The 15,680-nt window shown below is 44.9% G+C and overlaps 1 protein-coding gene across 7 annotated transcripts in view; it reads left to right on the top strand.

The window, feature by feature from the left end:
- CHD2 (chromodomain helicase DNA binding protein 2) overlaps window positions 1-15,680 on the top strand; it is a 119,560-nt gene that overhangs the window by 59,776 nt on the left and 44,104 nt on the right. For all 7 annotated transcript variants that reach the window (XM_056571872.1, XM_056571868.1, XM_056571867.1 and 4 more), the window contains 10 exons: window positions 1,483-1,632; window positions 2,365-2,498; window positions 2,611-2,836; window positions 6,123-6,223; window positions 7,566-7,610; window positions 10,689-10,867; window positions 11,426-11,550; window positions 12,056-12,272; window positions 12,352-12,441; window positions 12,543-12,733. In XM_056571872.1, coding sequence (XP_056427847.1) covers window positions 1,483-1,632; window positions 2,365-2,498; window positions 2,611-2,836; window positions 6,123-6,223; window positions 7,566-7,610; window positions 10,689-10,867; window positions 11,426-11,550; window positions 12,056-12,272; window positions 12,352-12,441; window positions 12,543-12,733 — 1,458 coding nt within the window. The remainder of the gene's footprint in view (window positions 1-1,482; window positions 1,633-2,364; window positions 2,499-2,610; window positions 2,837-6,122; window positions 6,224-7,565; window positions 7,611-10,688; window positions 10,868-11,425; window positions 11,551-12,055; window positions 12,273-12,351; window positions 12,442-12,542; window positions 12,734-15,680) is intronic.

Genomic DNA, 15,680 nt, shown 5'->3' with positions numbered 1-15,680 from the left:
ATATTTTGGAGTAACCTTCTTGTCTCCAGAGCCTGGGAGTCGCAGCTGGGTCCCCTTTTGCTTTTCCCTCCATTTCCGTCCTGACGAGACGTTGCTGGGAGTGCTCTGGTTCGCTCTGACTGCTGGGTCCAAGACCAATTAATCCTTGTTTTGGGCTCTCTCCTAGACTGATGTGGTGTACCTTATTTTCTGGGTCGGTCCTCCTATTACTTCGGGCCTTCGTGATGATTGCAGTTCCGGGCACGTGTAGTCCCCCTGCCCAGGTTTCTCCACGATTCCATTGTGGGGTGGTCGTTCTGTACCGCTCTTCTTCTTGTCCCGACATAGCAGTATGTTTCGCAGTTGTTGGTTTTGCTCCCCCTACAGATCGGACACCTCCCGGTGTCTCGAGAGTCTCCAATTCCATGTCGCCATTGTGTTTTTCCGGGTTACTCCTTACTTTCCGCTTCCTCCTTCGGCGTCCATTTACTCCGGGGTTGGACGGCAAGTCTGTCTACCGGGTTGTTCCAGTCGGGCCTTTTTTCGGCTGCAGTGTGGCTGTGGTTTCTTCCTGCTGCTCAGCCTATGCTGTGTCCCTGGGACAGTGTTTTTTTTGGCACCTACAACTTTTTGGTTTCTGGTCTTCACCTTGACTGACTCACCTTTGGCTCTCCCTGGCATTTTCTCGCCAGGTTCTCTGGTTTTGGTTGGTCCTGTGTATGGGGTTCTCTTCTCGTTCCATTTTCCTTTTTTGTTCCCAACCGGTCTGGTTCTGTGCTTCTTGGAGTTGGTTTCCTACCTCCTTCCAGGTTGATTCGGCACATCAGGTCTTCATCGCCCCTTCTTGTCTCTCTGTGGCCTGTTGGTTTAGAGTCTCTTCTAAGGACGGTCCCTTCCTTGGCGTCCTAGTTTATCTCTATGGACCGTGGGGACTGCTGGACGCTCAGTTCTAGGCCTCGGTTGCCTTTCAGCCCAGGGTCTCGTCCGTGAGTCTTATGGCCGTCTGGGGTTCAGTCTCTGGACTGACTCCTTTCCTCTGGTGTTTTTCTTCTCACCCCAGGGACTGCTTTGGTACGTCCCATGGTCTCTCTGTCCCCCCCAATGAAGAGCGACCGAGAAAAGGAGATTTATTTTTTTTGTACTCACCGCAAAATCTCTTTCTCATAGCCTTCATTGGGGGGACACAGCACCCACCCATGTCTTCATTCTTGTCCGGATAGCCTTTTCCGGTTCTTGAGTGTTTCTCCGGGATTCCTTTCTAGGGTCCTTCGGACTTGTCTCTTGCTTGGCTTCTCCTACTGCTTTCTGACAAAACTGATTACCTCATTTCCAGTGGGCGAGTATATCCTGTCAGCGCTTCCTAGTGGCAAGAGCATATACCCATGGTCTCTGTGTCCCCCAATGAAGGCTACGAGAAAGAGATTTTATCGTGAGTACAAAAAAAATCTCCTTTTTTAAATATAATAGTTAAATAAATTAATGTTATTTTTTAATACTTTGTAGATTCTCATCCAGAATTTCGTCAAGAAAACAAAAGAAACCTCAACGTGGAAAAAGAAGAAAGGCTGATTCCAGTGAAGATGATGATGATGACGATGAGGACGATGACGCTCCAAAGAGGCAGACGCGACGTAGGGCAGGCAAAACTGTTAGGTGAGGTAGTCTTTTTTTTATTGCTTTCTATAACTTTGTGTCCATATTTAGTCATAAAGGGCTTATAAAGCTAAAGTTGGTTATGGACATAGGATATGTGTTCCTTAAAGGGGTATTCTAGACTATGACACTTATTGCTTATATGCGGAATAGGTGATAAGTGTTATATGCTGAAATAGTTAAAGTTAATTGCACACTTCTATGACTTATACATAGGGAGCATGTAATCTAATGACAGTTAAGCCAAGACATGTATCTATAGCAGGCCATACATTTTGGATAGCTGTCAGCCAAACAATCGTTTAACCAAAAGCCATCTCTCCTCATCCATAAATATACTTGCACACTTGGCTTGAATGAGCGTGCATATAGTCTGAATGGAGAGAAGTAAAAAAGCCACTGCCAAACACCTCTAGTGCTGGTTTATTTATCTGAAAAATAAATGATCAGGGTTGCTGAAATTCAACATGTCTGACCCTTCTCTTCCCTGACATTTGCCATTCAGGGAGAGGTCACATTAATCTAATGTGTAGGGCCATGCTAGTGAAGGTATTTTTGGGAAAATGACTACTAATAATAAATTGTAGTCTGTGCATTACTCTGACTAAACAACTGTAGTGAATCTGAGTCAGTGTGTATGGTTTTGCTTAAACTAGTTGTCAACTTTATAAAGCGATTTTGGGTGCTTTACATTTGTATACATTTACTAATGTTATAGTTCCATTATTGCAGCTACAAAGAAGATGATGACTTTGAAACAGATTCTGATGATCTGATTGAAATGGGAGGAGAAGAAGCAGAGGAACAAGAAGAAAGTCATGAGACTATTGAGAAAGTGTTGGAATCCAGGACTGGAAAGAAAGGAGGTATGCATTGTAAATTAAAGAGACCTCTAGGAAAACCACTGCTTCTGGTTGTGCTCTTCATGTTCTCTACTGTTATTCCTAAGGGATAAGCTAATTTATCATGTCATTTCAGCTACTGGAGCCCCTACAACTCTGTATGCCATTGAAGCAAATGGGGACCCCTGCGCTGACTTTAATCGTGAAACTGATGAATCGGAACAACAGTTTCTTATAAAATGGAAAGGCTGGTCTTACATCCACAGCACTTGGGAGAGTGAGGAAACCTTAAACCAACAAAACGTTAAAGGCTTAAAAAAGCTGGAGAACTTTAAGAAGAAAGATGAAGAAATAAAACAATGGTACAGTTAAATCATTCTTTTTGAACTATACTGTTGTCTGTTGTGTCCCAAAAACTCAATGAGAATATTGTTATGCCTAAATCAGGGGTGGGGTTTGGTAGGGAAATTGTCAGTGTAAATTGAAAAAGAATAGAAGAGAGTTTTATGGTGAGTACAAAGGACATTTTGGTTGAATTGTTTACTTTTCTTACAAGGATACAGGTGTCTAGCATTCAGTTCTCTGTGAGGGCTAGATCCCCGTTTATAGATGTAGATTTAGAATATTGCATGGTGGGTGTCTGTTGCCAACAACACTTAGGCCGGGTTCACACTACGGAATTTCTAAGCGGAATTCTGTTTTAAAATTCTGCTCAGAAATTCTGGTGAAGCAGTCATTGCTGGCAATGGGATTCCGCAGCACACTGCAGAGTTTTCGAGGCAAACTTTCTGCCTGGGAAATCTGCTCGAATATTTCCGCCAGAACATTGGTCATGGTCCTAACGATGGCTGATTAAATCAGCGCTGGCCTTATTTTGGGAGCCTTCACCAGCTCTATGAGAAACGGCAATCAAGAGATGAAGCAGAAATCTCCTGAAAAATACCATATACAAGTTACATAATGACCAAAAATAGTGTTGCTTCTCATGTACAAATACAGGGCAGTTTATTCTGAAAAGTCATCTGAATTGACAGGTACGCTTTAAAGGGATTATCCACCATAAGGTGATTTTAGTATGTACCTGCCAGACAGTAATGGACATGCTTAGGAAGGATCTGCGCTTGTCGTGGGGCTAAATGGCTATGTTGTGATATTACCATAACACTGTGGCTAGCTTTTGGGGAACTGGTATTTCCTGTTTGTTTTCTTTTTTTGACTACAAATCCCATAATTCCATTTTCCTCCCTCCCACACATCAGCCACCCCACCCATTGAAACATAAATGAGCTGCATCCATTCAAAAGACCTGTGGTTTTCAATCAGGGTGCCTACAGCTGTTGCATTAGTTGCAGATTGATCTCTCTCCCAAGCAGACATGCTCCCTGTCATCAGCTGACTAGTTGTTGGTTTTGCTCCCCCTACAGGTCGGACACCTCCCGGTGTCTCGAGAGTCTCCAATTCCATGTCGCCATTGTGTTTTTCCGGGTTACTCCTTACTTTCCGCTTCCTCCTTCGGGGTCCATTTACTCCGGGGGTTGGACGGCAAGTCTGTCTACCGGGTTGTTCCAGTCGGGCCTTTTTTCGGCTGCAGCGTGGCTGTGGTTTCTTCTTGCTGCTCAGCCTATGCTGTGTCCCTGGGACAGTGTTTTTTTGGCACCTACAGCTTTTTGGTTTGGATCTTCTGCACCATGACTCTCCAGAGATGGTTCCCGTCTCTCTTTTCCAGAAGTTTCTGGTCTTCACCTTCACTGACTCACCTTTGGCTCTCCCTGGCGTTTTCTCTGGTTTTGGTTGGTCCTCTGTATGGGATTCTCTTCTCGTTCCATTTTCCTTTTTTGTTCCCAACAAGGCTCTCCCTCTGTCTAGTTCTGTGCTTCTTGGAGTTGGTTTCCTACCTCCTTCCAGGTTGTTTCAGCCCATCGGGTCTCTGCATCGCCCCTTCTTGTCTCTCTGTGGCCTGTTGGTTTAGAGTCTCTTCTAAGGACGGTCCCTTCCTTGGCGTCCTAGTTTATCTCTATGGACCGTGGGGACTGCTGGATGCTCAGTTCCAGGCCTCGGTTGCCTTTTAGCCCAGGGTCTCGTCCTTGAGTCTTATGGCCGGCTGGGGTTCAGTCTCTGGACTGATCTCTCTCCCAAGCTGACATGCTCCCTGTCATCAGCTGACTAGGGAGTCAGGTCTCGGCTGCATTGCAACCTGGGACTGAGACAACAGTCATTTTGTATGCTGGTAAAAATAAATATTGGGTGAAAATCACATAAGAATTATGAGAAAACCGTCGCACACGTACAGAAACTATATAATGAACTACACTAACTTTACAGCCCCTGTAGCATAGTCAAATAAAAAAAAAATCCTGGAATACCCCTTTAAGCTCCCTCTAGTGGTTTCTTCCAAAAACAACACCACCCCTGTGATGTTGTGTGTGGTATTACAACTTGGCTCCATTCACCTCAATAGAGTCTTGTGAACAACTGGGGACTTATGGTGACAATAATTATGTCCTATGGGTTCAACATGCTGTGACACGATTAGTGTGTTATTACAGCCAGTCCCTGCATGCTTACTTATTATTAATATTTTTTCTCAATAAGGACCAGACTCTATAAGCAGTAAGGTTGCCACTAGGTGTTTAGGTGTTAGTAAATAGAGTTGGGAGTCCTGATTGTTTCCGTACTTGCCTTCTTCTGTTTCATCTATCAGCATTTTATGCATAACAACAAAGGTAACGTTTTCTGGAAGTGTAGTGGGGCATACTATTGGATAATTTAACGTCATTTGAACAGAGTTGGTTGACAATGAACTTGTGGTATATCCATCCCTCACTTGGGTCTACTGTTTTGTTCTTTTGTGATTTTCACCACTGCATCTCGTTTTACGGTTTCTCCCTGCACAGTGGCACTCCCATCTTGCTGTGCAGGGAATCACAGCACGGCCTCATTCACTTGAATAGATAAAACACAGAAATTCAATCATTGTTGATGGCAGCATTCATTGAGGCAGGATGGGGACACCCTTCAGTTGTGTCACAGGAAATCTCATTGATGCATTTAAAGGGGTACTCCGCTGCTCAGCGTTTGGAACAAACTGTTCCAAACATTGGAGCCAGCGCTGGGAGCTTGTGACGCCATAGCCCCACCCCTCATGATGTCAAGCCTCTCCCCCTCAATGCATGTCTATGGGAGGGGGCGGAGCATCACGAGGGGCGGGGTCATGATGTCACGAGCTCCCGGCGCTGGCTCCAGCGTTTGGAACAATTTGTTCCAAACACTGAGCGGCAGAGTACCCCTTTAAGGTCCCTTCCATGTCTGGGCAAACAGTCCATGGTCCATTGAAGGCCCCCAAATTGTTTGATCATAGCAACTGTGGTTAGTTAACAACTGCGTATATACTCTTTATCAGAATAGTGTACGGGCATATAACAACTTCCAGTACATTATAATTAAAAAAAAAATGATTGCATAAAAAAAAACTTCATTTTTAAAATAAATGTATAGCAACAATTACGATAAACATTGTATGCAAAAAGAACAAATAATATAAATTGAATGTTAATGTACATGCTCCACAATGGCAAAATTGTCCAAGTCCTCAAAAGGTTAAGCAACCGGTGCTGATGTTTAATATCTGCATATATCTTTTATTTTTAGGATATCAAAAATTTCCCCTGAAGATCTTGAGTATTATAATTGCCAACAGGAACTGGCACTGGAATTGAACAAGCAGTACCAGATAGTTGAGAGGGTCATAGGTAAGTGGCCCTATTGTGGTTTATGCATGCTCTATATCATCCAGTAGTCACTACAACATTAGTCTGAGCAGCGGGATGTAGCTGTCTGTGCCCATTTTTGGGAACCTGTCACATTAAAAAAGAAGTAAAATCTATGTTCATCATGTTATAAAGAACCAGGAGCCCAGCAGATTCATATGTAGGAAAAGTTGCTTCACGGTTTGTCATTTATTTATGTAAACCTTTTATACTCATTCTGGGCTAAGTAGTCTTGTGAGCTCAGCTACCTATTTATCAGTGTGCATATAAAGCTGTGAGTCACAGAGTTGGACCACCCACTTGACTACTTAGCCTAGAATGAGCAGAGATTTACATATATGTAAAAAATTATTCTGTGACTATTCCCACATAACCGTTTATCAATCTGCTCAGCCCATTGTGCTCCATAACATGCTGCCTTTTAGATTGGACTGGATTTTGAAAGTGACAGGTGCAGAAACACATGGGTTTCCTCATTACAGTTTAAGGGTACGTTCAGATGAGCGGATCCACAGTGTATTTTACACTGTGGATCCGCTGCTGAAGGACCGCTACAGGCTGCCTTTAGATGTGCCTGCTCAGAGCGGCAATCCGCCGCTACAAGCAGACACACTGCAATGTAGAAGTCGCCGTGCGCATGCGCAGTATACTCGCACATCCCGGCTGCTCTCTGCCTAGCTCAGGGAGCAGGGGGAGCGGGCACAATGTATGCGAGTACACCGCGCATGTGTGGCAACTCGCACATCGCAGCAGTGTGTCTGCTCGTAGTGGCGTAGTCCCACCCTGTATGGGTCCCTCGGCGGCGGATCCGCAGCGTAAAATACGCCGTGGATCCGCTCATCTGAACATACCTTATAAATAAGTTAGGAAGCAGGTTGCTCTTTGCCATCTACTCCCTGTTCTGTTAGAGTCGATCAACAGGTCACTCTCTATACTGTATACCGGACAGTGGGGTGCCCCGCATGGGCGCTGGACAGGGGAACACATCTTCCTGCATTCCCCTATCCGACACGTCACAATTAATGAAAGCTAGATTTAAACAACTGATGCCAACTGAAACACTTTAGTCATAACTTGTGGCATCAGTTGCGGCAAGTTAAGCTGGGTTCACTGAGTCAAGACACCGGACATATGTGAACCCAGCCTTAGTGTTTTTCATGCATCCAGGTACTGCCTATTTTTTTCCTTTGTATGTGTAAATTCCTGTTTTTTGTCATTTTATTGCATCTTTGTAATCTAATAGAGCTTTTTATATGGTTTCTTGGATGTATCTGCAGACTCTTGATGCTTGTATAGATCAATAATGAGCTTTATTTATTTGCAGCTGTGAAGACTGGCAAATCTGCCTCTGGGCACTCTGACTTTCCAGGTAATGCAGGATGTCAGTCATATTTAAAGAACATTTTGTGTAGCAACATAAAACCTAATATCCACCTGGCACATGTTTTCTTTTCTTTTTCTTTTTCTGTAATTGTATTTGTATTCTCTCATTTAAGATGTGTGTGGGTTTTACTGTACCTGTATTCCATATTTCTTGTGTTATTTAATTCATTTGGCTAATGGTGGCCGTACACCTTAACTGGCTGTCAGCTGAAAGCTTGTTTGGCCGACAGCTGTTCCTCACCCTCCTATAGGCAGGCATACTTGGCTCAGCTGGACACGCATGTTTATCGGAGAAAAGGAAAATAATCTGCTGCCAGACTCCTGGCGGTTGCTTATATTCTGTAAGGACAAACAATCAGGCATTGTTCTTCATGCCCAGGCTGTCGCTACCCCATTTTCCCTTTTTCGGTGTCTCCAGACCCTTTGCTGATGGCAGAAAAAAACATTGATGATCAGGCTCCACCAATATTGTTGTTTTTGATGTTAATCTAAGGCAGTGTTTCCCAACCAGGGTGCCTCCAGGTATTGCAAAACTACAACTCCCAGCATGTCCGGACAGCCTTCGGCTGTCCGGTCATGCTGGGAGTTGTAGTTTTGCAACACCTGGAGGCATTCTGGTTGGGAAACACTGATCTAAGGTGTATAGGTGCATATAGGCTTGTTAAGTAGTCCTTTTTTTTTGCATGTACTTGTTATATATATATATATATATATATATATATATATATATATATATATATATATATATAAAAAAAAAGTTAATTATACTAATTATCCTTAAAGTTTTAAATGGCTAATTACATTTGAGAATAAGACTTGAAGATTTGTAGGATAGCTGCATAGGATTTGAGACTTTAAAACTTCACTTTTACTGATTCATTTATAATCCTAATATAACAAAATAAAAAAGGATATAGAGTTTGTATGCTTATGCGTACACATAAATTGTTTTGGCCGCCATCATTGTAGCCTGATTGTCTATTAGTGCCATTTCACACTGAATGGGTATATAAAGCAAAGTTCAGATATCGTGTTGGTTCCAAGATCCACACTTATACTGTTATACTTTTTAAGGGAACAGTTATAATTTCCAGTACTCAATGTTAATAGGAGCAGACAATCAGTAATGCTCCATTTAGTCACTTATAATTACTAACCTTCGATGTATTGTGTATTGCATAATTTATGTAATATTCACAAAAATAGTTCGGTACTCAGTACGGATAATTCATAAGAACCAGTCCATGTTCCATAAAACTACTCAATCCACACAGTGCATTTTTCTTACTTAGTAATTATTGCACACTGACCTTCAACCCCTTAACCACTTAGGGACCACGGGCGTACAGGTAGGCCTTCGCTCCCTGGTACTTAAGGACCACGGGCATACCTGTACACCCGTGGGAATTTCGGTCCCTGCCGTGCACTGGTCAGGGACTGGACCGGGGTGACTGCTGATATCGATCAGCAGGCACCCCGCGCAAATGCCCAGGGGGGTCATCAGACCCCACCATGTCGGTGATCAGCGCAAATCGCAAGGTGAATTCACACTTGCGATTTGCGCCAATTCCGGGTCATACGGGTCTATGGTGACCCGGAATATAAGGGGGATCGCGGTTGTCCAAGACACCCACGATCCCCTTGAAGGGATAGGAGTGAGGTGGCAGGGGTGCCACCCCTCCTATCCCTGCTATTGGTCGTCAAGAAGCGACAACCAATAGCAGATCGGGGGCGGGGGGGGGTTAACTTTCAGTTTCCCCATTTTGCCCACCCATAATAGGTGGGGCAGAAAGGGAAACCGACAGGGACCGGGCGCCGAAGTCCACTTACCCATGAGTGGTGGCAGTGGGCAACGATCAGAGGTGGCAGCAGACGGTAGAAAAGGACGGCTATGCGGCTCCCTGGATCCTACGGAAGCCGGTGAGTTGCCTAGCAACATCTGGAGGGCTACAGTGGTCTCTAAACTGTAGTCCTCCAGATGTTGCAAAACTACAACTCCCAGCATGCCCAGACAGCTGTTTGCAGTCACTGACTGTCCAGGCATGCTGGGAGTTTAGCAACAGCTGGAGGCACCCTGTTTGGGAATCACTGGCGTAGAATACCCCTATGTCCACCCCTATGCAATCCCTAATTTAGTCCTCTAATGCGCATGGTGCTCTCTCACTTCGGAGGATTATGACTTCTATTAAAAAATCTTAATCCTTCTAATACTTATTAGCTGCTGAATACTACAGAGGAAATTCTTTTCTTTTTGGAACACAGAGCTCTCTGCTGAATCATGAGCACAGTGCTCTCTGCTGACATCTCTGTCCATTTTAAGAACTGTCCAGAGTAGGATAAAATCCCCATAGCAAACATATGCTGCTCTGGACAGTTCCTAAAATGGACAGAGATGTCAGCAGAGAGCTCTGTGTTCCAAAAAGAAAAGAATTTCCTCTGTAGTATTCAGCAGCTAATAAATACTGGAAGGATTAAGATTTTTAATAGAAGTCATTTACAAATCTGGCACCAGTTGACTAAAAAAAAAAAGTTTTCCACCGGAGTACCCCTTTTAAAGCCAGTGCACACAAACCCAAGTCCATTTCATTAAGCACCTTTCATTATATGGATAGCTTTCCACCATTCACATATAGAAAATGTGACCATCTAATATTCTGATATACATTCACAACATACACAAGTACAGAGATGCAATCCTGTTCACTGACAGACACAGAAAGAAACCTTATATCCTGAACTTGCTTTTCCTCTCCATTCGGTCCGGCATTCTGTATATGTTTTCTAGTTGATTCAACGTGTTGCCCGCTGTCATCATCATCAGGAATCAATACAATAGCATTATTTTACATCATTCGCTTGCTACAGCGTGCTCATGTCTCGACTCTGATGGCGGCCATGCACGTTTTTCATTGCCAAATAATTTGTAATTTGAGATTAATGGTCCATAATAGAGGGTTCTAGTGCAATGATATACATCAGTGCAATATAGCTGTTTAAGAGATTATGTTTTAAGCACCAACCTACAGTCTTGACTCTCTAAACACTCTGGTAAATTGTGTTCCAGTCCCAAGCAGGAGGAACTCCACCTCTAATGAGCCAGAGTACCTGTGCAAGTGGATGGGTCTCCCCTACGCGGATTGCAGTTGGGAGGATGGAGCTCTCATAGGGAAGAAATTTCAGCACTGTATTGATAGCTTCAACAGCCGGAATAACTCAAAAAACACCCCTGTGAAAGATTGTAAGGTGTGTAGAATATTCTGTCTTGGTTTCGGTCAATTATTTTAATGGGACTCTGTCAGCTTTATTTGCGGCTACGAGCTGCAGACATTGTTGGAGGTATAAAAGCAAACTGTATCTTTTCCTGGAGCAGAGGGTGGTTGCCAGACTTATAAAATTGCCTTTTTATTTCTCAGCCAAGTGTCAAGGGGGGGGGGGGGGGGGGGGCAAGCTGCTCAAGTGTTGCTGCCTTTTTACTCGCTCTCACCTCCCAGCCTATTCTTGATTGATGTAAAGAGTCCTGTATGTCGGTAAAGGAGAGGCTGGGAAGTGGAGTTGAGTGAGCAGGTGTGCCAGGTGTGACACTTGACCTGCTTGGCTCCGCCTACTTGACACTTGGCTGAGGAATAAATGTGTCCCGAAAATGAGCAGTTTGTCATCAGCTCTTAGCAGCCAATAGCTGACAGATTTCCTTCAATCAGAATGTTACATGCATTTTCATTTGTATTACTTTCCATGTTCTAGCAATAGCATGAAATCTATGTAAGAGTGATCATACAATGTGGTACTGTGTCCTGCCAACAGGTCCTTAGACAGAGACCCCGGTTTGTGACACTGAAGAAGCAGCCTTCTTATATTGGCGCTGAAGGTCTTGAACTCCGTGACTACCAACTTGAGGGCCTCAACTGGCTAGCCCATTCTTGGTGCAAGTACGTATCAGACATCCACTATATATATATATATATATATATATATATATATATATATATTTTTTTTTTTTTTGTTGGCCCTTCCCTCCCCGGTTTGCTGCTTTTTCTATCTTGCTGCAGAAGATGGGCAACATTGTAAGTATATGGAGCCCATCTTATGTACTCAGAAGTAGAATGCAGTAGCTATGGTCTAAAGTGCTAACTGCATGCTTTTCTTGGCTCTGTCTATCAGTGGAGGTCTGAACACCTCGACAGATCAAAATGTATAACATGTCTGTGTGGTATGTCATTTTTTTTGTAGGTGACAGGCACACATAGTTTATTTAGCAAGAAAGCCATGTAGACTGAATGTTTGCAAAACTGCTTTGTTAGACAAGACTTTATCCTGTTCAGTTGCAGTTGACTTTTTTGTGTGAATTTATGCACAAAGATTTTTTATTGTATTTTACATCTGTTTTTTGTACTTATACCTAGAAATAAAAGTAGTTTTCCCTTCTTCCTACAGGAATAACAGTGTAATCCTAGCAGATGAGATGGGCCTGGGAAAAACTATTCAGACAATATCCTTCCTCTCCTACCTGTTTCACCAGCATCTGCTTTATGGCCCGTTTCTCTTGGTGGTGCCCTTATCTACTTTAACATCCTGGCAAAGAGAATTCGAGGTGTGGGCTCCAGATATAAATGTGGTGGTTTACATTGGAGATGTTGGCAGTAGAAATACAGTAAGTAATGAATCTGTCTGTGTTAAGCCATTCATATAGTTTTCTAAACCAGTCTGACTTTTTATGTTCCTCCTTTCAGATAAGGGAGTATGAGTGGGTTCATCAACAGAGCAAGAAGATGAAGTTTAATGCACTACTAACAACGTATGAAATTTTACTGAAGGATAAAGTAAGCAGTACAAGAATTTATAAAGTAAAATATAAAAGAAGAGCTACATGAACAGATCCTAAAGTTATCTGTAATATAACTGTATTTTTGTCTCTCCAAAGGCCATTCTAAGCAGTATTAATTGGGCATTTATTGGAGTTGATGAAGCACATCGGTTAAAGAATGATGATTCCTTATTGTACAAGACCCTGATAGACTTTAAGTCTAACCATAGATTGCTGATCACTGGAACGCCCCTGCAAAATTCTTTGAAGGAACTCTGGTCACTTCTGCACTTTATTATGCCAGAAAAGTAAGAACTGCATCTTGTCAGTTAGTCCTTTCCTGCTGCACCCTATGACTGCCAATGTCCTTGTTAATGTTATTGGGGGATATAGCTCCAGGAGTGAAAGGCTCTGCTGGTAGAAGGCTCACCTGAGGCATACACCTCCCACAGACACTAGAGTTGTTGTCATCATGGAGCTGTCATATTTGTCCATGGATATAGGGTCTACTTGGATAAAAAGATACTTATTTTCCTATGGCAGCTGGAAATACTTTACACCTGGTCTTCTTTCTACTGGATTAACAAAGTCTGCACCATTGGCATGAGCGCCATAGATGAATAGGTAGATTTTGCTTCACCAAATTCTTATTTTAAGCTTGATTCGACCTGCAAACTCTTGCTGGCTTGCCCTCTTATGCAGCTCTCAACAGCTTTCCTTTCTCTGGAGATATCAGATAGGAGAGGAAGTCGGAAGGAAACAGGATCAACAGGCGCTGTCCGTATTAGGAGAAGCGGAGCCTCGGGTACTTCAGGTGAGTAGCTTTATTGTATAATACATGCATGTTTTTTACAATAAAGCTACTCACCTGAAGTACCTGAGGCTCCTCTTCTCCTATTCTGGGCAGCGTCGGTTGTTCCTGTTTGCTTCCGAAGTCCTCTCCTATCTGATATTACCTCTGACAGGACGGCTGCAGCCGGAATTTTTCTACAATGCGTTTCCCATTGTTGTGTATGTTACAGTTTGCTTGGATTGCTTGGAGTCCTGCACATGAAAGCGCCTTCTCCCTTCTCTAATTTCTCTGGAGATCGATTTTTAGGGAAGTGTCTGAAGGAAATAATCTCTGAAACAGTTGGTAGGAAGAGTTCCCTCCTCGATATATTCCAGATGTCAACAATCATCAAACTCAAAAAAACAGAAAAGACCAGACTTGCCCCTTCCATTCCTGTCTCTGTTTTATTGACTGTCAGCTGGAAGTAGAGCCCTATTTGCTAATCCTGGCTGAGCCCTGACTGTCAATCAAGCAAGGACAGAGATGGGAGGGGGAGTGATGAGATGTTCCAGTCCTCAACACTTCAGGGACCCGTCTTTGACACTTTGCACCATAGAATATAATATTTCTCTATCGGCTCCATTGGGGGACACAGACCGTGGGGCATATGCTGCTGTCTCTAGGAGGTGTGACACTATGGTAATAAAAAAAAAGTCGGCTCCTCCCAGCAGGATATACCCGCCTTCAGGCCCTGAGCTAATCAGTTTAAGCTTAGAATGCGCTGTTCACCCCCCCTCGCCAACGATCAGCGCCTGGGTTGGTACCTCATGGGTCCGGGTCCCCCTATTTCCCTGCTCGCCTCGCTCGCGCATAGCAGCCAGGCGTGATGCAGGTAATTAAGCTGACTGAAGACTTCACTGAAGACTCCTTTAGGTAAGTTCTTCTGACTGAGGTAAGTACTTCCCCCCCCTTTTCTCCTGAGGTGCTGACTTGCAACTTCTGGAGACCCCCTCTTTTGGCCCACCTTTTAAGGCCATGAGGCTGGCTTACTGGGGGTGGACTTTTATTCTGGACCTTTATTCTGGGGGAGCAGTGGCATCTGAGAGGGCATGTACTCTATGTTTTTCACTGGGTGTGTGTGTGTGGTTACTGTGTCTAGACCGCAGCGCCTTATATGCGGCTGACAGCTGCGGCACTGGTACGGGCCGGGCGCTCTCCGCGCCGGCTTACTTTCGCTTTCTCCGCCAGCGCCTTATATGCGGCTGACAGCCGCGGCGCTGGTTCGGGCCGGACGCTCTCTGCGCCGGCTTACTTTCGCTTTCTCCGGCAGTCTCTGCCGGCGTATTGGCCTCCCGCTCTGTTCCCCCGAGCGCATATGCGGCTGACATGTGCGCTCAGGACAAGGAGCGGGCGCCATTACAGCTTCTTCTCGGCCTGTCCTTAGCTCCGCCCACAGGGCTGTCGGAGCTCTTCTGAGGTGCGAAATAGCCTCCAATCAGCGCCGTGGGCGCGATTTTCAGTCAGAAGGGGGCCAATTAGTTAGTGCCTCTGCTTCAGGCACGCCCCCCTCTGCTATTGGCTGGCCTGTCTCTCACACTAGCTGCACGGAGCCGTTCTCCTCACTGCAGCTGCCAGGGGACACAGACTAGGGTGAGAAAGTTCCTGTCTTTTTTCTCATAATGTCCGTACCCAGAGCTGTTCCTCCCTCTAAACAGAAACCTGGAACCTCAGTGACTTATTTTGTCTGTAAGCACTGTAGTACCAAAATGCCTGGCTCTACCGAGCCCACTTGCCCTGCCTGCTCCATTGCTCCCCCAGACCCCCTGGTACCCCCTGATGCCCTTTCGGTTCCGGTGGGTTCAGCCGCTCCACCAGCCTGGGTTTCTTCCCTGACCCAGTATATGGCTGTCTTGACCCAAGTCTCCCGTTCGGTGGCTGAGGCCTCTTGGGAAGTGGTGTCCGCCTTGAAGGGGTCTTCCCTGCGCAGGGCCTCTGAGAGGGCCCGCTCCTCGTCTCCACATACTTCACGCTCTGACAAGCGTACTAGGGGTGCCTCGTCTGACTCTTCCATTGAGTCTTCAGATAGACGTGAGCGTTCCCCTCGTGGGTCCCGCCCCCCCTGTCATCTGGGTACAAACGTCGCTCCTCCAGAGGACGTTCTTGGAGTCACCGCTCTGCCACGCCAGAGCCGCGTATCCGGTCAGGGTCGCCCCCCTCCAGGACTGCCTCTACTCGTTCGCATTCTTCTGGTGAACTGGTGGACGAGGCTTCCGAGCCGACATCGGACTTAGAGGACCGCTCGGACTCAATTGAAACGGTGAACTCATTGGTGACAGTCAAAGAGACACCTTTCACTTAGGGGACCCAGGATCTTCGGATGTCACTCCAGGAGTATCCTTTCATCGTGCTAAGCCAGCACCTCAAAGGTTCAGCTCTCACACTGACTTTGACGACATTCTGGAATCTGCATGGAAACATCCAGA

Source organism: Hyla sarda, chromosome 4 (genome assembly GCF_029499605.1).
Source record: "Hyla sarda isolate aHylSar1 chromosome 4, aHylSar1.hap1, whole genome shotgun sequence".
Classification (NCBI taxonomy): Eukaryota; Metazoa; Chordata; class Amphibia; order Anura; family Hylidae; genus Hyla; species Hyla sarda.
Note: the sequence above shows the minus strand (reverse complement) of the source record. Positions and strands in the feature narration are given on the sequence as shown.